The 26,749-nt window shown below is 29.0% G+C and overlaps 1 protein-coding gene across 1 annotated transcript in view; it reads right to left on the bottom strand.

Annotated features, from left to right (window-relative positions):
• Window positions 1-26,749, bottom strand: part of LOC142329126 (USP6 N-terminal-like protein) — a 112,720-nt gene that overhangs the window by 20,870 nt on the left and 65,101 nt on the right. The window contains exon 8 of the mRNA XM_075373463.1: window positions 25,217-25,385. Coding sequence (XP_075229578.1) covers window positions 25,217-25,385 — 169 coding nt within the window. The remainder of the gene's footprint in view (window positions 1-25,216; window positions 25,386-26,749) is intronic.

Here is a 26,749-nt window from a genome sequence, read left to right as displayed (position 1 = left end):
AAATATATTAACAATTTAATATAAAATAGTAAATATTTCAATACTAATAGTATAAAATATTACTGCAATATTGACAGCAAGAATAAAAATAAGGATAAGAAAAATATTAAAATTTACAAAAAAAGAGAAATTCAGAAATCCATGGTGTTATTTATAAATAATTAATTAAAAGAAAGCAAGTTAATGAAGCTTCAGGCGCACTTAGATGTAAATTCTAAAAATCACATTTTGCAGTAATGATATCAAGAAGTATATAATGATACCGTTTCATTTTCGACATTGTACCTATCAAAACTTGAAGAAAACTAACTCATTCACTACAATAATTGTAATAATATTAATGAAAAAGATCAATCAAATATCAATTCTTCACATCTAATATCATGAAAATGCATGGGAATTCTTCAACTGAAACTGAAAAAAAAACAAACGAAAAGTAACCAAACACTTTTTCATAAATGTATGAGACAAAGTTCATCTAACATTTATCTTTGAAATGTTTCGTTTTTTATTTATATATAAAAGCAAAAATCATCTCGCTGAAACTGGGCAAGCATAAAAGACAAAACTTAATACATTGTAACAGTATGAAATTTACAATTAAAAAATTTGATAAAAATAATATTTCCATAAATAAATAATGATAGATTTCATTTCTATAATATGCCTTCATAATTTTTACAACCAAACATGGTCACAAGAAAGAATATACTGGGTTATTATTTTTACAAATACCACACTCCATTTATATCAAATTATGTTATATCATGGATTAGGAAATAGGATCACTAAGTTATGTCTCTCATATCTTTTCCACGAAAACTTATTTATCTTCGATTTGTTAAACAGGAAAGTGTAGAAATAAATGAAGTATTATGAACTTCTGATCTGTTAGCATAGATTAATAATTTTAATCGACTGAATAAAGCAATTAGGAACCAATTTTTATACAAATTCAATGGCACAATGAAACAATGGATGGAAAGAGATAACGACAAACCAGTATGATAAATAATGAAAGATGGACTTCAAGAAGACATCAGCGATGGCAATGATAAAGAAACAACTATTATTCCTTAAGGCCAATACATGTTTGATGTAATAAAACTGGCAAACAAGTGTTCTAAGCATAGAAAAAAATTATTAACTCAAAAGATTACAAGTAACTGAACCATATTTCACAAAGTAAATTCAAATACTAGACTATGTCTAAGAAAGAAGCCGTAATAAGAAAGGGAGTCTGACAAGGATGTTCCCTATCCCTGTTGCTTTTTAATCTTTACATGGAACTAGCAGTTAATGACGTTAAAGAACAATTTAGATTCGAAGTAACAGTACAACAAGGTGAAAAGATAAAGATGCTACGATTTGCTGATGATATAGTAATTCTAGCCGAGAGTAAAAAGGATTTAGAAGAAACAATGAACGGCATAGATAAAGTCCTACGCAAGAACTATCGCATGAAAATAAACAAGAACAAAACAAAAGTAATGAAATATAGTAGAAATAACAAAGATGGACCACTGAATGTGAGAATAGGAGGAGAAAAGATTATGGAGGTAGAAGAATTTTGTTATTTGGGAAGTAGAATTACTAAAAATGGACGAAGCAGGAGCGATATAAAATGCTGAATTGCACAAGCGAAACGAGCCTTCAGTAAGAAATATAATTTGTTTACATCAAAAATTAATTTAAATGTCAGGAAAAGATTTTTGAAAGTATATGTTTGGAGTGTCGCTTTATATGGAAGTGAAACTTGGACAATCGGAGTATCTGAGAAGAAAAGATTAGAAGCTTTTGAAATGTGGTGCTATAGGAGAATGTTAAAAATCAGATGGGTAGATAAAGTGACAAATGAAGAGGTATTGCGGCAAATAGATGAAGAAAGAAGCATTTGGAAAAATATAGTTAAAAGAAGAGACAGACTTATAGGCCACATACTAAGGCATCCTGGAATAGTCGCTTTAATATTGGAAGGACAGGTAGAAGGAAAAAATTGTGTAGGCAGGCCGTGGCCTGCCTACACAATGTGGAATAATAATGTGGAATATGTAAAACAAATTGTTAGGGATGTAGGATGTAGAGGGTATACTGAAATGAAACGACTAGCACTAGTTAGGGAATCTTGAAGAGCTGCATCAAACCAGTCAAATGACTGAAGACAAAAAAAAAAAAAAAGACTATGTAAAAAAGTAGTGTTCATGCAATGTTGCTGAAGATTAAGAATTAGTATATGATTTATTTTTAATCAATGTTTGTTTAATAGATTTATGAATATTTTTGTTAAGTACATGTGTATGGATGTTTTAAGTAAATGAGAACATGTTTTTTCATTTTACTGAAACAATTATTAATTATAAATATATAAGTATTAAATTAATCTTGTTTACTACTGAACTGTGCATCCATTACAGTGTATCAAATTTCATATTAGAAGATTAATATTTTATTCAATCATAAAGCAATTTTTGGCATAGAAAACATTGTTGAACTGTGTATAGCATTTTGTCAATATTCAAGATACATATATACAATTAAAAAGGATTTATATGGAAGTAAGATTCATTCCTTGTTTTATAATGGGTATGCCTACAGTGGTATGCCTTGTCAAGTTATCTTTTAAATGTGATGAAAACGGGCAACTGGAGAGCACTGTAGTATGTTTACTGATTTTTAAAAGTAACTTTTTTTTCTATGGGCAATTTATATACATATGTGTGTGTGTGTGTGTGTGTGCGAGCGCATGTGCATGCACATGCTTATGCAAAATTGTAACCAATATATAGAAATTAATTCCACATTTCAAATTTATCACTTAATTCATGAATTCAAATAAAGTGAAAGGAGTTTCAAAAATGCCTGATTGAACTGATGTATTTGTTTATCTGCTAAAAATGTTTAAAATACTGGATGGTATTTTTTTTTGTATACATTGTGAAAATATGCCATAGATATGAGCAGCCTACACCATATAAATTAACTCATTTGTTAATTTTTCCATCTACAAGAAATACTTTATTTGTCAAGTTGAGTAATGAATTTGAATGTGTTCCATCCCCTCATTATTGCAGCTTGGGGTGTGATTACCTACAGATGTTTGGTGATTCATACATGGGAGTTTACGAAAACTGCTAAACTAGTGGTTGAACTGCCTAGTGGATAAAGTTTAACTTCTTACACCTAAAATTTAAATATTAGAACAATATTTTAATCTTATTTTTTTAAATTTTTATTCTATCCTTACAGTTTGTTTATACACACTAAATATATTTATTAGGTTGTGCTCATGTCAGATTAGTAATTGAGAGCAGTGGTTCTATTATAAATGTTTTCATCAAGATCATACATGTACAAACAGTAAATGTTTCCATAAGTTGATGCTGCAGAGGTTAAGTGATTGTCTTATGATGTAGAAGGTATTGATGCTTAATAATACCAGTTAAATTTCACTAATATGTTATGCCTATAGCCTAGTTTCTTGGCTCTGATACCTGACTATTAATCTTTATTGGTTTAATATATTGCACTTTGGTGAACTAACCACGAGCACTGTCACTACATGAATTGCTATAATGGGTACATAAAGTTACTCCAAAGACCTGAGAATTCCATATTATATATAATGAACTGTTCGCTCTCTCATAACTCAACCTAATACACCACACAATTCTTGTGTTTACACTAATAGCTGATGAGGATTACAACCAATTCAGGTCGATAAGTTACACAAATACACCTACGAATCTATTAGGAATTAAATTTTATATAACTTCAAAGTGATTAATAGCCTGGCTTTACCAGATAAGTAACCATTATCATGAGTGAAATTAAAATTTTTATCCAAGTGGAGAACTGAACCTAAAATGTTTGTTTAAGCAGGCAGTTATGCTAATAACTTCATCAGAGAACTATTTGAAATAGTATATGCTTTGTTTTAAGAATATCCTTTCCTAGTTTCAGTATTTCTGTCCTAGTATGAAAGTAATTTAAAATAGTGGTTTGGATATTAACTTCTCTGTGCTATTTATATCCAAAAATATATTTTAAAAATAAAACTCATATTACTAATGGTATACCTCTTTAAATTTTCTTCTTTTCTTTTAAATGACGCACAAATTAAAACATGCCTGTATAAAACATGGATTAATAAAGATACAAATCATTTATATAACAGTGTTCCGTAAAATAATAGTGGGTTTTAAATGGTTGTAACTTTGAAACAAAGCAATGTACAGATGAACTGTAATTAAATGAAAGAGAAACCCTCCAAGTTTCTTACCTGTTCAGTAGATTTTGATACATGCTTCCTTAGTTGTCCTGCAGACTTCAAGAAGATATTCAGATCTTGCTGTACACAGCAAAGAACATCTGGCACGACAGAACAGCTTCAGTGATCCTTTCTTTTAAATGACCCAGATTTTGAATTTGAACAGAATACACTTGTTTTTTACATAACCTCAAAAATAGAAATCCATGGTGGTAAGGTTCCTGGAGATTGTGGGGGCCAGGCAATCCACCCTTCTCATCTGATCTAATGCTGAGGAAATATTTCATTAAGAAAATCCTGCACGATTGCTACAAAATATAGAGGAGGGGCTCTGTCTAACAGGAAAATGTTTCCCGTTACTGTTTTTTAGAAAAAAAACAAAAAAAGAAAAAAAAAGGCCAATAACCTTTGTCTTGTCCAATAACGCACCAGACATTCACATTTCACTGTCACACCGATGTTCAATAACGGCATGTGAAGGTTCCAGTACTTCAAATACGAAAATTATGCTGATATACTCATCCAGAAATATGAATCACTGCTTTATCACTGAAACTGAACCTGCTTAAAAAAATCATCATCCTATACTAACTTATCTACAATGTCTATAGTAAAATAAAATCACTTCACTTTCTCCTGCGGATAAAGTTGTTGTAACTTCTGAATTTTGTATGGAGTGAAACATAACAGTCTTTTTAACATACTGTGAACAGTTGTTTTAGGAATGCCCAACTGTCTAAAACACTTCTGCACAGATTTCTTCGGGCTACGCAAGAAACTTGATTGCACTGCTTTAATCGTTTTATCAGACACTGATGAATGTGTTTGTTTCAGTATGCTACCTGTTTCTTTGAGTTGTTTGTCCCATTGCTGAATTTTATTTTCATGCGGGGGTGGGGGGGTTCTTCATTGTACACATGATGGTATTAAAACATAACATCTGTAACTTACTCAAACACAACAAGCCACACTGAACCTTCCTCTGCATTGCAAACATGAAGACTAATGCGCACGTGTTGCTTGCATATACTGGAAACAACACACATGCACTAGCTTTCACACACATAAACTTGGGAGTGTTTCTCTTTCATTTACCTTGCAGTTCACCTCTACAATGCTTTGTTCCGAAGCTATAAACAATTAAAATCCCACTATTATTTTACAGACGCACTGTATATATACATATATGTGCGAGAGTGCGTGTGTATGTATGTGATTTATGACAACATAGATAGTTGTTTACCTGTCAACAGCTTTAATTAATACAAAATAATAAATATAAAAGTAATTAAGAATTAAAATACAACAAAGTTCAATATTTACAATTAAGTGGAACATTTTGTGCTGTGTTACATCTATAATTACTATATTTATATTTTTGTAATTACTCTTGTGTTTTGAAATTAGTTTATAAATATTAGACTTATTCAAATTTTTAATAAACTAAATCTAAAAATATATTCAATACACATTTAAAATGAAACATTAATTAATCAATGGAAAACTATGAGAATATTATTCATTTGGCAGAAATGTTTTTCTTATAATAAGATTAATAAATAGTTTAATCTGTTTATTATGTTACAACTATAGTAAAGTGTATTATTTCTTATAGTTTAATTTAATTTATCTATGATGAAGATTCTAGTATATTCTGATGACTATAAATAAAAACTTACTTTTAACACTTATTTTAATATAATTTCTGATAATATAAATTTTATTTATTTAATAACAAAAAATATTACATAATCTCAAATATCAAGTACTATTTATAAAAGCATTCTACAACTGGATATGCACCAAGAAATTAAATGAATGATCTAATTTGATAAAATACTAAAAAGTGGAATACAAATGATTTTAAGAATTGTATCAATTAGATTTATCTTTCATCTTTTTTGTAGAGCCTCTATAATAAACTTTCAAATAAAATATTTATTATTTCTGTAATACATTTACAAGAGAAATGATTTATTTTCATGCTTACCAGCTAGCTATATAAGTGAACTTTTAATGAGAAAATTTGTGATTATATTTCATTAGGTATACTTAAGAAAACTGAATGATTTGTCACATCTTTATTATTTTGTGTGAAAGGTGCACTAAGATGGTAAAGAAACTTTAAAGCGCTTAATGATTTACGGAAAAACTGAATTATTGGCCAAAATAATTTTCATGAGAGAAAATATTATAAAGAGGTTTCTTTGTGAAACCAAAACCAGCTGAGAAATCCTACACAGAGACACATACACACACACACACACACACACACACACACACACACACACACACACACATCATTCAATAATTAAACAGATAAATAGCTGTACAGCAAAAAAAAAATAGTTTATTAAATAAATATATATTTTTTTATCTACTTTTCCATGTAATCCCCACAAACGTCTCTGCACTTGTCCCATCTTTTCTTTTTACGAGTCTTCTTATCTCCTCAGCAAAGAACTTTTTACCTTAATCTCGAAGCCAGTGCCACGCAAAGCTTCTTTCATTGGACCAAACAGATCAAAATTCAAAGGGGCAAGGTCAAGGCTGTAAGGAGGATGAGGTAGGAGCTCCCAACCCACTTTGCCAATAGTTTCCAATGTGTTGTATGAGGTCGAGGGTTGTTTTGAAGAAGATGAATGCCCTTCTTCTGTCATCCTGGATATTTCCTCTCCAATGCGGGCTTGACTTTATTCTCAATCATGTGTGAGTAGTACAGGCTGTTGATAGTGCATTGTTCCTCCAAATAATCACCGAAAATTGAACCATGGGCACTCCAAAAGACGGTGAACATGACCTTACCAGCTGATGGTTGTGTTTTGAATTTTTTATGGACAGGCGATTCAGTGTGCTTCCACTACATGTTTTGATGCTTGGACTATGGCTCAAAATGATGCATCCAAGTTTCATCACAGGTAAAAATTCTGTCCAAAAATGCAGCATCTTCGTTATTAAAACAATTTTTGAGTTCGGTGCAAACATGAAATCTCTCAGCTTTATGATGAATGGTAACCTTTCTGGGACCCACCTTGCATAAGTCTTACGGTAGTTGTGCGTTTTGAATGATGGAATGAGTTGTGCCAACACTTACTCAACATTTTTCAGCAATTTGTTCTACTGTAAGTCGTTGGTTTTCTTGGATAAGTGAATCAATACAAGAGTCTAATGACAAGGTCAATGCTGTTACCAGACGCCCAGAGCTGTGCTTGTCGGTCACGCTTTTGCAGCCACTTTTAAACTTTTTTATCCACGTGTAAAAACTTGCACGGTTCATGCAGTTACTGCCTTACTGTTTGTTCATCTGAGAAAATATTTCTGATGATTGTACATTTTCTGGAAGTAAAAATCGGATCACAGAATGCTGTTCTTCAAAAGTACTTTCTTCGCGCAGGCATGCCATCGTAACTAAGACTTTAGAGGTTATGTTTACGTAAATATTAATCGAACAGCTGACTAACACTTCAATTGCCTGCATTAAGTGTTTCCTTCACTAAAAATGTTTGTTTGTTTAATTACTGAATGACTTGTATAAAATGTATTCTTTTATTTCATTTTTTTTTTGTAATTTACATATCATTTACTATCTGTTGTACTTTCATTAAATATGTTCTCTCTGGTGAATAAGTTGAGCTGTCACATCAAGGTATAAAGTTCTCTTCTTTCTTGCATTTTCACAGAGAATTGTATATAATAGTGACAGCTGACTGTCTGCCTGCAGAGAGAAACTCATAGTGAGCAATGCTCTTGATATTAAAAAAGTCAATATAATAATCTTGTCTGAATGATCTCTGTGATGATTTTCCTACTATGATGTCTGAGACTTTGTTTCTACACCATATCCATACATCATCATTGATTATCATTGTCATTTACATGATTCAGTGCTTTTGTGTGAAGTTTCGGAATGAACATAGTGTTGACAAGATGCATTCCTAATTTTTCAATTGGGATTTCATGACATGAACCTGTTGAAACAAATAAACTCTTTTAACAAGAACAAGAAGCTTCGTAACTCTATTAACAAATAATGTAGAAAATTTATATAAAATTATTCAGTAAAAATATTTAACACATTAGATGTGAATTTTCCATTTCTCTCCTTTTTTATTCCTTTATAAGGTCCTTACTTTTTATTTCTGGAATTCAAATCAATTCTATATGTTTGCCTGCACTCTTAAAATTGTAGATGTGATTTTGTCCTTTTGAGCTGATTACAACCGAATTCATATTGCTTGATTCGGCACGAATAATGCATTATATACTGTTATTTTTTAAAATGTATATATTGTTTATTTTATATTAGCCAATCATGAAAAAATACATATTCATTATTTTTAAGTTTCAAATAAAAAGTTTAATTTTAGTTTGTTTATTTTCTTCTTGTTAAGACGGGTCTCTGGGTAATTTAAAATGAAAATTTATGAAATGTGGTGAACGTTACATTGTAGATTTATTTTGTCTGTAAAAAATGAAATTACCTAATAAATAAATAAGGAAATATTTGTTTTATTAGATTACAGGAACTATTTAATTATTGGTCTTTGTCACTTGTTTTTAATTGTATTAATTATAAAGTTTCCAAAAATTGATTAAATAATTCTGTATCAAAGAAATTCACATACACATATATACACACACAAACTCGTGACCCAAGTTTAATAACAGATGTAATTTTAAAGATAACTGTATGTTTTCAGATAACATAAAGCTTTTAATTAACACTTTAATGAGCAAATGCATTCATAATTTGAATTAACTACTGTTTTGCTCATAATTTGAATTAACTACTGTTTTCCTAAATATGAGATTCCGTGTCCAATTATTAATACATTATCATATTTAAAATTTGTTATGTACAATTAAGAATAAATAACAGAACTGAATAAAAATAATTTCAAGGGAAAAAGTTGCACTTAAAAAAAAAAAAATAAATTGAGACTCAAACTAGAGTATATTAGTAAGTGATGTTGTAGACAACAACTTACTGAAAATATTACTCCAATCTTGGGTTATGAATTTTAAGAATGATTAGAAGACCTGGCATTTGAAATACCTGAGGTACTTTGGCCATTAACCTTATTATGAAACCATCTGATAGGAAAGACTCTCCTTGCTGGCCCAGAGGCAGCAAGTATGTGTGGACTGGTACTATATCTCTTAGCATCTTAAGATGGAGATAAATAATAAAAAGGACATCTACCCTCAGTAGAATCACAGTAGTTGATAAACAACGCCACCCAATGAAGGCGTTCTCCAGACCAGTGGGCATTCATCCTTCTCACAACACTTCAGAAGATTGTAGTAGTTTTACCAAGAAGGTAGCAACATGATACTGATCAACAATTTTTTATTAACCAGCATAAATATAAGCTGCCACAAAACGTTTTTTTCCTCCAGTTCATAAATTATGTCAAGAAAAATCGTACACATCTCTGGAATGCAATACAAAAAAGTATCCAACTGAATTATAAACCATACTTATAGATTCCAAAAAGTGGTCTGGTAACTACAATCTCGAGAAAAAACAGAACTCGCAAAATTCAGTATTATTACCCAGAAAATCATGAAACAAAGCAAATCTGTAAAAAATCTTACGAGAAAATCAGAAGGGTTGATGGATATAAACTCTTATCATATTCATTTTTTTTTTAGTTACATTTCTTAAGTTTATTTCAATGTTTGTATAGCCATTCAGTAAGTGAAAGGTTGTGCATAGATTTTATTAAAACATGACATAAGAAAAAAGGAATAAAGGAAGTTAAATGATAAAAGGATTAAAATTCATGCAAACAAAAAACTATTTAAATAAACAAAAATTTAATAAAAATAAAAATCACATGAAGTACATGCAGATTAAAAAAAAGATAAATAAATAATAATGGAACTAAAAAAATAATAGCCAGTGAAAGGATGCAAAAGCATTACAAATACATGCTAATTAAAAATAAAAAAATAAAAATTATGTTATAAAACAAAGCTAATAAGATGTATAAAAATAAATCTTCCATACAAGTCATGGTAATAAGCTAAAATTTTCTGTCCAACACAATTAAAAAAATAAAACTTTTTTATTTTTTTTACATTACATTCATAATTTTTTTAACAATAATTCATTTATTTAATTATATTCTTCAATCAAATTTAACATTTTTGGTATTTTTATTTTTTAATTTAAAAATGATCTAGTATTATATTGATGACCTTAATTTTTTTATTAAAAAGGAGAAATGAGAAGAGGCAATGGAAAGTGGCATAATGTGCAATTTTTCTTACTCTTTCAAAAAAATAACAAGTCTACAGATAATTACTGTGCTGGTAGTTTTAAGCAAGTACAAAGATGAGAAAAGTGATTTCAATAAATATTGTTTGCAAAGACTGTACACATTTGTTTTGTTTTGCCACCTGAAGGAATAAAAGCAATTGGTGATGAAATGAAAATGGCTTTTCAAGTTTCAATGAAAACATATCCCATCCCCAAAAGATGGGTGCTTGATAAGGCAGATTGGATGAGCTTCACTGCTGAAATAAAACTTCCTGAAACAACTAGAGTTATCGAGAATAATATTGATGCTAAACCAATGCTATATTTGGCTCAGCATAATGATATATTGCCAGAACATCCAGGAAAATCAAGAAGCTACCCCTTTCATACTGGAATGATGAAATTGGTGAAGCAATAAAAAGGAAGAAAAAAGCATATGATGTTTTCAAGAAATGTCCAATCTAAGAAAATTTAATTGTGTTTAAAAACCAAACGACATGTGCAAATAGACTTATAACAGATTTAAAAAAATGATCCTGGCAACAATACATGTCATCTATTGGTAGAAATACCGTGCAGATGCTTTCTGTAAAAGCCCAATGACTAGTTCAATGTCTGAAGCCACCATAATTCCATTACATTGCAGAAGAGAGACCTTTCTATTAACATATGTAGCAAATGTGTGGGCTTTTACTACGCACATAAACTATAAACATTTAATAACAATCCTTTGGCTGCATTACATGCACACAGTGCTACCTATTCCAGACCAGTCAGAACACTGCATCATGAGTTAGCAAAAAACACGGAATAGTTTTGCCAAATATATTAGCAATTTTTATGAAAGAAATACAAGTACCACCATAGCTTTTACTAATCTAAGCAAAATATTAGATCTCTCATATAGAAAAATAAAAGAAAAACCAGCAGGAATTTTCAATCAACAGCAGCTATGAAGGATACATAAAAACTTATACTGATGGTTCTAAAACTGAATATGATGTTGGATGCTATGTATACATAAATGGTGAATCTCATTCCTGGAAACTACCAGATATGGCCAGTGTTTACACAGCAAGCTCTTTGCTACACAGAACGTTTTTGTGAAGCGAAACTGCTTATACATTCAGACTATTTAAGTGCACTAACTGCTATTTGGAATAAGAATATTGAGAATTTCCTTATTGTAAACATCCTGTCCATTCTGTAGTATTGAACTGAATGGGATGGCAATGTGTATTTGTATGGACTCCAGGGCATGTTGGGTCTCAGGAAATAAAAGCACAGATGAAGCTGCCAGAATGGCAACTATTTGTGAGAATATAATCCCTATTTCTATGCCAGATGTTAAAAATTGCCTAACGCTATTAGAAACAAGTATGGTAATGAATGGATAAGACTAAACATGATTAAAATTACTCCATATAAATGGGAAAGCATGCAAAACTGATTTGCCAGGAATAAGTGGCGGTGACCAGGCTCAGAATTGGTTATACGTGAATTCATATTTGTTAACTAGTGAAGAAAGATCAATCTGCAGTATATATGATAAACCATTTAGTTAAAAATATATTAGAAGGGTGAACAATATATGAAAACCTTACAGAAAGAGGTACGGACTAAGAAATAATACTGTTAGTGATTTAGAAAACGGGAAAGAAGAAAAAATAGTTACTTACCTATGTGCAGTTTCTGAAAATACATTAAAAATGTAATTTCAATAAAAATACATTACACATAATGTTCAAAGAATTGTATTAATTCAAGTAAGTAAATGGAAACAGCATAGATATTATGATGTTGCTTATATCCTATGCAGTTCATAAAAAAAGGAAAAGCTTAAGAAATAACAAAAAAAAAGCTGATAATAAAAAAATTAAGGAAATAAACATTTAAAAGAACTCTATATAAGTAACAGAATTTTATGTATATGGATGCTGGATAAATAAGAACATTAGATTTTATATATATATATGATGCAAAAATCTATTTAAAAAAAAAATTCATAAATTTGTCCTAAAAAAAAAAGCACATTATTTATTTAATATTTAGCAAGATCAAGAAGACTCATTTAAAATATGTAAATTTAATGAATACATGCCAACTAAAACTAAATCTGAATAAAATATTTCAATATTTTTATATAAAATCATCTTTTACCTTTTCTACACTGTATAACCTGGAAATTACTCAACTAAAAATATGTATAAAAAAATAAATAAATAAAAAAAAGAAATGATAAAAATAAAATAAAATTTGGGAGAGTTGTCCCAAAAGCAATGAACTGTGCACATGTATGAAAAAAAAACAGACAGAGAATGACTCTTGGGTACTGGTAGGGTTGATGGTAATACCCTACCAGTGAAGTGTATGTATAATTTCAACTGAAGTTAGTACATACTGTGAGGTTTTATTAAGTGCATAATGATGTCAGTGTGGTCCAAAGAGAAGGCAGAAATGAACTAGGGACGCATAAAAAAATTTGAGTGATGTGTATACATAAAAATTGAAACTTTAAGAACCAATACGGTAAGGAGTTCAGCATATGAGTCACACTCTGGCTGACCGTCAACTGCTATAAATGAAAAAAAGCATCACTACTGTTGTCAAATGATCAATGAAGACCACTGCACAACAGTGAGAGAAATTGAAAATGAAACACCAAAAACTACACTTCATCACATTTTAACAGAACATTTGAACAAAAAAGGTTGCAGCGTTACGGTCACCACATTGACTGAATGAACAGCAAAAAGCAATGCGTTTCAAAATCACAGGACAACTGCTTATATGTTATGAAACGCAGAAAACGAGCAGTTCTTGAATCACAGCTATTGATGAAACATGGAAACATGATTTTAAACCTCAATAGAAGTCACAAAGCAGTGTTTTGGAAGAGTCAACACTCTCTTAGATTAAAGAATGTCGTATGCAGTCAAAAGTGAGGTAGTAATGATGTTTAGTGTTTTGGAAGAGTCAACACTCTCTTAGATTAAAGAATGTCGTATGCAGTCAAAAGTGAGGTAGTAATGATTTTTGCTTATTAAGAGAGAATGATTGCTATGGACAGAGTGCCAAATAATGTTAATGGGCTGCTATTCAGTACAAAAACTTCATTTGGAAGGTTTTGCAACCAAAAGTTTGTAAACTGCTCCCAGAAAAAATCTGAAATGGTGTGTCAATTTTGGATGACAATGGGTGCCCACATATTGCAAGTTCTGTCATCTATATTTTCATCAATTATGTTTGGGAAATGCTTTGCCATCCATCATGTAGCCCTGACTTGAGCATCTCAGACTTCAGTCTCTTTCCAAAGCTGAAAGAACCACTCTGAAGAATTTGTTTTAGCAGTTTGAAAGAGTTATTAGCTGCCATGACCCATGAAATTCAACTGAATAATTTAAGAAAAAACCAATCATCTTCCAACTGATCAAGTTACAGTTATGATAACGACAAAATTTGGTAATTATAGATGATCAACACATGAAAACAATATTCCAATTTATGCATTCAACATAATTTGTACTTTCAAATTACTATGAACTCCTTTAGCATCAAAATTTATAATTCACAGGGAATCATTTTGGAAAAAACGGTTTTTTACATCCGTAAAAAAAACTTTTTGAGTCATATGTACTTAACAACCTAATCACAACAAATGGATTAGCACTGAAATTTTAATTACCTATCTTGAACCAAGAAAAATTAATGAGCGTTCAGCCTAGTTACAACAAAAAACTGAGAAAAAATTCTACAAAAGTTAGGTGTATAGACAACAGAAGAACATAATGTTCTTACAAGATCTATAAAAAATTACGCAATGAAGCACACAAATCCACCCACTGATTAACGAATAATACAAACTTACTTTCTTAATAATTTTTAAATCACAAAATCTCATAATAAAAAAAATAACCCCACCCATTAAGTATAAAGGATGTCTCAAAAACCTGTTGCCCAACCACAATATATATGAATATACCTGTTCACATAATAGAATATTACATATAAAACAAAAAGCTTTTGTACTAAAAGAAATATTTTTAAAGTAAAATATAAATAAATAAAAGAATTATTTTAACAAATAATAATATCACAGCTACATAAATAATATAATACATACCGTTAACATAAAATGAAAACAACAGTTGTAATAAATAATTATATATGAACATCACTTGTATAAACAACAATACAATTTATCATAAATTAGCAGTTAAAATATCATTAAATTAATACATAAAATAATATAATCTCATTAAAATAAGATTTAAAAAAAAATCATATTGTTTATTAATAATCAATTCATTACACACACACACACACACACACACACCAAACTTTTATTTATTTAAAAACATATATTAAATTGATTTATAATTTTCTAATTACCTATCTAATAATTGTTCTACATTCATTATTTTAAAAAATGCTATGCCCTGGGTAAACAAATCGTATTTAAAAAACTAATAACTGGTTTGTTTGAATGATTTCGTAAAATTTTCACACATCCAAAATGTGATATCCTGGTAAGGACATTTCTTATCACAAAAAAAAAATATATATATGTAATTATTGGAAAATTTGGAATAGTTTTTTCCATATAATTTTTTCCAAAACAAGCACATATACATCTATTCTAAAAACATGCAATCACATTTTTTATAAAGTATATTTGAACTACTTTACAACAACATAAGAATTATAAGTATAAAAGTATTAACATTACACATACTTTTAATTTAAAAATAGGTATCTAATGTGACTATTTCTAACTTGGATGCAAGCTCTTATGTGTTCCATAGCATTTAAACCATTTTAAAAAAAAAATTTTTATTAATATTTTAGAATCTTAGTTTCAATGTTAGTTTCCTAAAAAATTATATTTTTCAAATATCTCCAAAGGAAAAAATATGAAAAGTTTGAAGATCATATCTGCAACATCTCTATAAAAAGTCTTTTGGGAATATGATCAAGGTATTCTTATATAACATAGCTATTGTTTTATTAGATTATGAAAAGTAGCACAATGTAGATGACATCAACAATGTCATTTATTTTCCTTAATATATTTAAAAATTAATATATATATATATATATATATATATATATAATTAAAATTTTTTTTAATAAGCTTCACTGTCTGCAATTTTAAATTAAATAGTTATAAAAAAATAAAGGACCTATTACACAGTGACAGGAAATTGCATACAAAAACATCAATTTTGTATGTACAATAAAATTATGTATAAAAAGTGAGTTTTTCACAACTTCATGTTCAGCAAACTGTTTACATAAAAAACTGGGTGAATTAATTAATTACTCCAAAAAATAATTAAGATCCATTCTAATGAAAGATTAAAATCAGTAACAATATTATAAAATGTTTTTTCATGGTATCAGGTTCTTTCAATTCATTAACAAAACCTATATGGTAAGCAATCAATTTTAGCTGCAAATTTAGATAAGAAAGTTCTTGATGGTCCAATCTGTAAAGATAACTTTCTAACAAACTCTCTAGATGAGTGAATCAAACATGTTTTCATTTCCTCATGAATTTCTGGAATAAACAATAAGAACAGAAAACATAGGATTCTGAAATGATACTAAGCACAACAAGGTTATTTCAATTCTGGTATGTATAACTAATATAGATTACAATGTTAAGTAAAGTCGGTCAAATATATTTTATGTTATTATATAAAATATATTTATGGATATGTTATACATGCTCATTTATTATCTTTTCAGGAACATGTTTTAAATTGAACTCTTAAAAATGGAACATGTACTATCTTCCTTATTAAGACATTTATTTAATTAAAAAAAAAAAATTAAATATACCCTACATCAATTTTAAGAATTTTTTTTATGCCAAATACAACTGGCTTTGGTGTAGACAATACAGATAAATATAGAATGTATGAATATATCGTGTGCGTTTGTTTGAGTATACTAGCTTTGTGGAAACAGCCTTAAGATTTTCAGTGCGTATTTTGATTTTTTTAAATGTTTGATATGTAATATAAAGAACAAAATTAGTACCATATTATATTATTTTTAACAAAATTAAAAATTAATACTTTCAAATAAAACGTAAGAAAATATTTTATAATTTATATAAATAGTAGGAAGATACATAGATCAATAAGTAAACAACTATTTAAAAATAGCTATTTTATAAAATTTGTTTTTCTGTACAAAAGGCACAACTATTTTTTTAAAATTATTAATGGTTGTTACTGCACCTGGTAGCATCTAAACTTAATTTTCAAGACAACTGCCAATAATAAAAACTAAGTCTCTAAAACTAGAATTCCACAAATTTTAACTAAATCTTTTAAGATAAAATCTACTGAAATGCTTAATGTGAAAGAAAATAATTGGATCAGACAATAACCAACGATACAAAATAGGAGTATATACTGATAATGGTAAGCTTGATAAAGGTGGCTAGATGTGACTTATTAGCCCTGAAATGTACCTCAGTTGTGTAAGCATAAATGCATTAAATGCGTAAATTACATCTTATCCAGAAAGCATTACACTTCTGTGAAACTTCAATTATTATTTACAAATATATATTTTTTAATGCTTTATATTTATTTATACAGAATATAGAAGGATTATTTTCTTTAATTTTCTGCCTTAGTACTGTAGAAACGTGTGTAAAAAAACATTATTTGAGGAAGAAACAGCTGTATTAATTTTTGATTTAATTAACCTTTTTCAAGGTTTACTCTATTTTTATATTTTAATTTTAATAGGATCAATGATTTTTTTTTTACTGGATTCAGATTTTATATAAAAAAAACTAAATGACTTCATCCTAAACTACAAGGTGGAAAGGAAGTTCCTTTAAGCTAGTAATGAAATTACTAAATAAAAAAAAAATCACAATGTCTTTGTAGGTTCCACCATGTTCAAAGCACAGCTGTGTGCACCTCCATGTCTGGTTGTTCATCTGCAACAGACTTTCACAGGTGATCATTTTAAATGCTGCTCGAATAGCCTTAGAGTTGCTCGCTGTTGACGTATCTGTGTTTTTGGATCTCACCTTTTACAAAACCCCAGAGTGTATTGTAAGGTGTGGTGAAGTCAGGGCTTCTCGATGGCCAAGGCAACGAAACCAGTAACTCTTCTGATCCATGTCCAATCCAGTGATTCAGAAAAATTTTATTGAGACATTCAAAGACAAATGCACTGGAGCACCGTCTTGCTGAAATGTAACGATGTCAGCGATCCCTTTTGTTTTTAATTTTGGAAGCAATCACTCATCAATCATTCTCAGATAACTGTGTTGATAAACTGCACCATCGAAAAAATAATGATCAAGGAGATGTTCAGCTGTCATCCCAGCCCAAATCATAGCATGAGGCGGATGGTGTCATAGCAAAAAAGTGAGGATTGTCTTTCACCCAGAAAAAAATTGTTGGTTATGAGAGCTTCGATAAATTGCATACTTGTCTGAGAACATGACATTCTTTTTATAAATGCTCTCTGAAAGTGTTAAGCAATAACGGACAGGCATAAACACGTCGATCAAGGTCATTATCACTCAACTCACTAACTGTGGCTCGACAAAAACATTAACTTTCAAGTCCTTCCTCAGACGGTCTCGCACTGTTGATCTTGGAATGTTTGTGCGTTGATTTCATCGGTGATGATTGTTGAATTGATGCCTCCACAGCAGCATATGCTTCAGCTCAAGTGCTTGGTCTCCCATTGTGTGGTGCATCAAGAACACTTCCTGTTGCAAAAGTCTTCTTCTCCCATGTCAGTAACGTTTGCTATGATGATAATGATTTCCCAAAATGCACAAAGAAGTCATTCATAATGTTCTCCAATGTTTTACCAGTGTGTAGACATTCAGGGACTCACACACAGGCTAACAAACAAATGCTCTTTAATAGTGAATGGACTCGTATCCGTCCTCGTTCCACACTCAACTACGACTTATGGTCATCCCACCACGAATGAACACATTGGACAATTGCTACCAAGGCTTATCTTCTCCACCTTTTCCTGCAGCAGTGTGACAGCCGCAGTGAGAACTGGCAGCAGTAGAGCCTGATTAAGCTGGATTTATTACAGAGTAAAGGGACTTCCTGCCCATTCTGTATTTTGTTTAATTCAGTTTTTAATTTTAATGCAATAGGTGGAAACTTCAAAACATTATTTATAAGATTATGAGATAAAAATAATTAACCTAAAATAATAATATGAATGTACTTAATAGAACAAAATGTTCCTTTTTATTTCATATAAGTAATTTTATAATTTTTTTTTTTGCTTGATTTCATCACATAAGCTTGTTGAAGCTTTTGCGTGAGAAATGGAAATGGAATTTTGTAACATGAAAAATGTCATTTTACTTCATTTATGTAGAAATCTTTTTCTCATTGAAAAGAAACTGTTGACTAACAAAATCAGTATCTTGTGTGATAATTATAGGCGTAAAAATTTTCATAGTGTTTGTCACTAACGAAAAATTTATCTTAAGGGTTATATCATACAAAGCATCATTAAATGAGAGAAAATTCAGCTTTATAAAGTTTTTAATTTTATAATTTTCTGTAAAAGTTTCAATTTATTTGAAAAAAATCCTGTATTTCTGGCCCACTTTCCGGGTAATAAAATTTCAACATTTCATTTTTTTATTAAGAAAGATATTATGTATGAAGAAGAAATTTTATTTCTTATTTTCGAAAAAAAAAAAAAACTTTTTCAATGATTGGTTTCAAAATGGTTACATTAAAAAGAATTTTATAATTTGCCTCTTCATAAAGGCAGAAATTGAAATTTGAATATTATTTCAATAACGCTATCCTATAATTATGCAGTTTTGTGAATTCAATTAACAACAGGTATTAAATGGCTATAATGGAAAGAAGAAATTCTATTACTGGCAGGTAAAGCTGTCTGTTAAAGAATACAGTCAGTTCAGAGTGTTCCACAGCAAAATAGCTCTATAAGTAAGTGTAAGTTCTATAACAGACTGCTGAAATTGTCAACAGTTATAATGGAATTTATTCTTTTCTTCATCAACCTTTTCTATCCCGTTGATAATTAAATTATTTAACTAAACATGTATCATAATATTAATTAAAACTAAATAATATCATAATATTATTATTTTTTAAATTAATTGAATGCCAAAAATGATTTCACTGAGAACAGAAGTAGCAATTTCTTTTAAAATGTTTACTGTATTGAAAAATAAAATATTTAATAGACAGATAAAACTTTCAAAAACATGCTTTTTCTTTTGTGACATATACACTAAATGGTTTTTAGAGCTTACATTTTCCATCAAAATTTAGGAGACAACAGGATTAAATCAAAATTATACTTGTATAACAATAAATATAGAACCTAGACAAGACAAAATTAAATTAATGTATAAATTTGATTTTTTTAATTTTTTTTAATTTCACAATGTGGAATTAATAGAATAATAAGTTTTCCAAAAAGGAATGTTGAAATATTTATTTAATCTGCAGCAACAGGCTATATTAATTACATTAATTACTATATTAATTAAGTACAAGATAAATATTCATCAGAAGAAAGTAAGTTAAAGGACATCCAGCATTGTAACTCGTCCATTTTTCATTTTGCGATAAGATAATGTAGTAATACCAGGATACAAGAAACCTAGCAACTGATATGTTGATTTTTAATGCAATAATCTATATCAGAAAAGGTCTGACCAGACTACACTTAGATCTGCCCTGCAGTAAAAATACGATGAAATCCCTAAATATTAACCGTAATACTCTTCTAAAAAATTTAATAAAATATAAAAATACATAAATTATTATAAACACAATATAAAAAAATCTATTCAAATATATTACATAAATAAATATGATAAATACTTGAATACTGCTAAAGATAAGTATTAACATTGAAATACAATCATTCACTACAACAATTACAATTTTAACTAAGCACCAGCCTAAGTGATACCAAAATTAATGAAAAAAATGAAATAGTTAACAATGTATAATAAATTTTCAAAGACACAAACAATGTCAGTCTTTATACTGTATACAAGGTCTGTTCAGAAAATAACCAAAATTTTTAATTATATGCCAATGGAGATATTTAGTGACGTTCGGTTTGCAGCATTGTGTTCCACATAACCTCCTTTGTAACCACATGTTCTTGGATTGTTGATATTTCATTTAATTTTTTTGTTATTGTTATTTGAGTGCAACATGTTTAAGTGTTAGCAGTGATTTTTACAATGTGAGATTTTCGGGAGCAATGATACAACGTAAAATTTTGCGTGAAACTGGGGAAGACTTTCACAGAAACGTTTCAACTTTTGGAACAAGCTTACAGAGATGATGCTCTGGGTCTTAAGGAATGTTGCAAATGGTATTCATGATTTAAAAGTGGTCGTCAGTAAACTGAAGATGACCCTTATCCAGGAAGGCCTTCCACTTGAACTGATGACACCCACGTTCAGAAAATCAGTGATCTGGTGCGTGAAAATCGTGGAGTGACTGTCAGAGAACTTGCAGAAGAGGTTAGCATCTCGACTGGATCATGCCATGACATTTTGACTGAAAAAGTGAACATGCATAGATTGCAGCAAAGTTTGTTTCTCGTTTGCTGACCGAACAGCAGAAAGAACATCGAGTGAATGTTTGTCGGTAACTTCTTGAACAAGCCAATGACGATGAAACATTCATGCAAAGGTTCATAACAGCAGACGAAAGCTGGATTTATGGCTATGACATTGAGACAAAAGTTCAATCAACATAATGGACTAGCAAAGGATCTCCATACCTCAAGAAAACACATCAGTCTCTATCCAATGTCAAAGTGATGTGCTTTGTTTTTTTTTTATTTTAATGGAATTGTGTATTTTGAATTATTGCCTCAGGGTGAAATAGTGAATCATCTGAACTATCAAGGCGTTTTACAACAGTTATGTGAAACATCTGCAAAAAGATTGGAGTTGTGGTGAGACAGCTCATGGTTCCTTCACCACAACAATGCGCAGGAGCACACTGAGCTTTGTCAATTCATCAGATGAATATCTGGCTCCTTGTGATCTTTTTCTTATTTCTGAAATTAAAATCGGTGATGAAAGGATGAGGTTTTGAGACTATTGATGACATTGAAGCAAATTCATCATGGACCTTAAAGGCCATTCCAAATAAAGCTATCCAGGAATGCTTTGCAAAATGGAAACACCACTGGAAAAGTGTGTGAATAGGGAAGGGGAGTACTTTAAAGGGGACAAGGATCAATAATTTGTAAAACTGATATTAAGATTAAAAAAAATAAAGTTCAGTTTTTTCTGAACAAACCGCGAATGCTGTGCTATAAACTATCAATTAAAAATGATCATCAATTTGCTTACCTAAATTTAATAATTAAATGAATTCTTTTGATGTTATTTATCAAGAGAAATAATCTTTTTTAATTACACAGCTAAAATTTATAAATACATATTGATATAAAAAGTGGAACCATGTAGTTTCAAAATTGTATTTGTACTATTTTACACCATGTGCTGAAAAACAGTGTCAATACACAAAGGCTAATATAAAATACTGTTTACAAATATTTAGAATTACTGAGAACACACTGTATAATCATAATCAATAATACCCTCTCAATGTTTTTTAGTGTGTTAAAATTGTTTCAAATTTTAAGTCACCACCATCATTTAAAACTTATAAGAAAACTACAATAACAAATTACAATTTTATCACATACATATAGGCTTCAAAACATTATAAAATGAGAAATTTCAGCTCATTCTTGTTTTCCAATTTATTTACATAAAAGTAAATGGAAATTAAAAATCTCTATTTCTGATAAATTAAAAATTTCCATTTTAATTAAATCTTATAATTAAGGATTTTTGGTATTCATTCATTAAATTGAAACATTAAAATATTTTTCCACTCGAAAATACTGAACCATCATTTTTTTTCAATATGTTGGTATTAATGTATTTTAATTGTTATATTTAAATTGTATATAGTAATTAGATATTACTGACATAATTCATATTGGTTATAATACTTGTAAATAACAGTTACATGTAACATGTAAACCGTACTTATATGTCAACTAGCAATTATATTCCAACTTGGGAGTACATCTATGTTTATCTTTGAAGCTGTGTAATAATTATGATCTTAAATAGTTAATATTACACATCAAACAAGTAAAAAATTCATAAATTATTAACTCATTTCTAATACTTAGAGAAAATCTTTTGAAGAGGTGTCTTATAATCAAAAATATTAATTATGATTAAAATGTAAATCTCTGTAGCAGAGTAGTAGCACCTCACTCTTTCATCCAGGGATCCTGGGTTCAAACCCCGGTCAGGCATGGCATCTTTCATATGCTAAAAAATTCCAATCAATTTTTCCACATACAAGGTTCTCTGAATTAATTCATTGAACAAAAAAATCTCTCAACTATATTATTTTCTTATCATTTCCATAAATATAATAGAACTAAACATTTTGATAAAAACACAAATTATAGAAAAATTAAAAAAAAATCACTATAAAGATAACAATTTTTTTGTAGTCTATTAATTTACCTTTGCAACAGTCTTTATTTATTTTAATGAATTTTTGTTTTAGACCAAAAGCTAACTAAATTATGCTGGTGTCTTGATACTTATGATTTTTTTTATATTTATTAAAGCAGCATCAAATGATGTGGTACTTCTGGAAATTTTAACCCCAGAAAAACATTAGGTTGTAAGATATAGATATTTTTAGCTGTTATATCTATATTTTTATTTATTTATCTTTTTATCTATTTTTTTTGTTGCTGTTAATATGATATTTATGATAAGAATGTAAGAGAATTAGACATTATTCAAATAAAGATTTACAACTGAAATAGTCGTATTTGAGTTAAAGAAATATATTTTTTGAACAAATCAAAATGATTCAATTACGATTATTGATCTTTCATTTCATGTGGGGTTTACCAGCACTGGTGTAACTACTGCAACTATGGTAATCATACCAGATATATTCACACTACAGATCATATTATTATAATGAACTATTCAAAATATTCTCTTGTAGTAAAAAAAAACCATTAGCGACCTCAAAATAACAGAAGTGCAGTAGTTAATTAGATAACAAGTAATCTTTTTACCAATATAAATTTAATAAGACAAGTGTTTTGCTGCTAACGTCGTTATTTAAAAACTTTTTTATGAGTTTTAAATACCTAACAAATTTGTCCTGACCACAAGTTTTATCTGATATTGGTTAAGTAACCGTTGTTTAAAATACAGTAGATCTGATTGAAAATATAATTTTCATAAAGAATTTATTACATATTATAATTTAAAAACATTGCTGCACTTATCAAAAATTAATCTACCTGATGCAAATATACAAAAATAACGTGATGGAAATCTGTTGAAGAAATGACAGTAGTGGTTTTACAAAAGTATGATTAAAATGTAAGTTTTACTAACAATATAACAAATATATATTTATCAGAATAACATTCTGATAAAAAAAAAATTGCTCTATTTATCCGATTCATTTTTTACACATGTTTTAAAAGTAATATATTTATAAATTTATATAATAACTGATCCACATTTGGTACCAATTAGAAAAGTAAATCATCAATTATGAAAAAAGTGAAATTTTCACAGTACAGTTTTCATTTTTATTAAACAAATATATATTCATCTGCTTGAAAGAAAAATAAAAAAAAATTGTGCGTTAAACAATGGAAAGTTTCTCACTGTTTGCACTTAAGATATTTCTTTACCTTAAGTGTATTACTAACCAAAAATAAATCTATAGCACACAATTTTTTTACCTATAGTTACCATAACAAAGCACTGATAAGAGAACTTAATAAAAGCTTCTTAACAACTCTTATTCTTTCCTTATAATAGTTTTACATATATTTACATAATAAAAGTATTCTTAAACATTAAGCTAACATTACAAATAAACATATAAAAAACGTACAACAGTAATTTAACAAATAATGCAATAAAAAGTAAAAAATTCTTCAAAAGAATTACAAACATAAATTTTATGAACAAACAATTTTGAACACAAAAGAATATGGCGATATAATTTAAAATTTCAAATAATCGGGGAAATTATATAATCTCTTAAATTAGGTCCCTAACATGATAAATACTGGATTAATATTATTTAATAACACTTTCTATTATCTAAAAATCCCATAGATACTGTTATTATTAGAACTCGCTTATTTCTAAATTCAAAATACTATAATCAAACATAATTTTTTATTATATAATAAATTCATTACATCATCATCATAAGCAATTGTTGTTCTGTAAATTATTAATTTTAGATGCATAGTTTATTACAGAAAAATAAAAATAAAGTTTATTTCAAACAAAATTTCACATAGAATACAAAAAATTCATTATGTTTCTATAAATTTTTTTATTCATATTTTTAATATGAATTAAGAAAATATAAACAAAGTAAAAAACATAAAAAAAAATCAACATGCACGTGTAATAAATACAATATGCTAACATAATGTGATTTTCTTAGAGGTTTCTAATACAATGATAAATAAATACATGCTAATATAAATAAAACCTTTAAATCGTGCTGTAACTATTTTTCCTGAGAAGAAGAATTATAAGCGAGACACTATAATAAAATCTGACCTACCTGGACCAGGATCACCACCATGTGAATGTCGCTGTGCATGACCATTGGCAGTTGTATTAGGCGTCGGCGGAGAAGCAGTTGCCGCAGCTACAGCCATATCCCTCCTCATTACTACACTTTCTCTCGTTGATTGCTCTATACTACTGAATTCACTATTACGATGGCCTACCTATAAAAATTTCATATCACTAAGTATTTTTTTAAGACTCAATTTTATGATAAAATTACGGACGAATGATATCTCGAGTTACAAAAACCATCAACACTTCCAGTGCTAGAGTTAACAGGCTAGATTTCATTAAAAAAATACCACAGATGTGTTGCATTAGATTTCTGAAAGGTTTTAGATATCATTTTATATTTACTTTAGGATGAATGCCCACTGGTTATATAAGTTGCATAAACTGAATAAGAAGTGTTTTTTTTTTTTATTTCTTAATAATATAAGTTATTACTACTTGAATACCATAACCATAAAATAGTAATTTACTGTGTAAATACTTATTATTATACATTACATAATTTAAGGACTAAATTCCATAACAAAACACCAATAACAAACGACATTCAATAAAAACAAAAAAGGAGATTGTAAAGAAAAAAATAAGAGAAATAACATTAATCCAGGAGAGGTCACGCACTGTTCTTTACAACCATGCTTTTAGTTATATGAACCATTCTGACATTCACCAGACTACGACTTGACATAACATCTATTCCTCATGGAAGCATTCAGAAACCATTTCAACTAATTTCTACCTCTATAGTTGAGCTACAGACAGCTTACTATAGAGTTTATTAACAATTTATCTACTTTGCTCAGTATGATCTTACAAGTTCTGTTTTCTATAGTCTTTTCAAATCGATATAATCTTGTATCAGATGCTGATACAAGAAGAATGTATTTTAAACCTGTTAGAAAGCTTTGAAAAATGCTGAACATGTAAAGGAATAGTATTACCTGAGAAAAGTATTACTTGGGACAGGTCTAATTTATGTTAGGAAAGACAGATTCATTTTATGAATTTAAAGACCAGTAAAATTTAACAAGGTAATTTAGTTACAGAATTTAGAAAACATTAGGAGTGTAGATTTCTCATGTTCATTCAAAAGAATTTTGATTTTTCTTTCATGTTACTAGATTTAATAAGTATTTTTTTTTTGTAAAATATTTTTTAGATATTAAAATACTTTTTCATTTACGAAAAAATGTACCTTTCCTTTTTTTTATGATACCACACAGACTTGAAGCTTGTGCGTGGATATGAAAATGTAGCGTATGAAAAATGTTGTGCCTGACTGGGATTCGAACCCAGGGACCTTCAGATGAAAGGCCCAGATGCTACCACTTACGCAAAAGAGCCAGACAAAAATATTAAAAGTTATTATTTCTTACTTGAGAAAAAACATATTTTGTTTGTTTTTTTATGAGTATAATGGGTTATATACACTATGTAGTTATAATATTGTACTTTTTTAGATTTTTAGTTAACTAGACATTAGTAATGCTTTTTTTCATTTAAAGTTCAAGAA

Source organism: Lycorma delicatula, chromosome 8 (assembly GCF_047948215.1).
Source record: "Lycorma delicatula isolate Av1 chromosome 8, ASM4794821v1, whole genome shotgun sequence".
In the NCBI taxonomy this organism is placed as follows: domain Eukaryota; kingdom Metazoa; phylum Arthropoda; class Insecta; order Hemiptera; family Fulgoridae; genus Lycorma; species Lycorma delicatula.
This window is presented reverse-complemented; position numbering and strand designations above follow the sequence as displayed.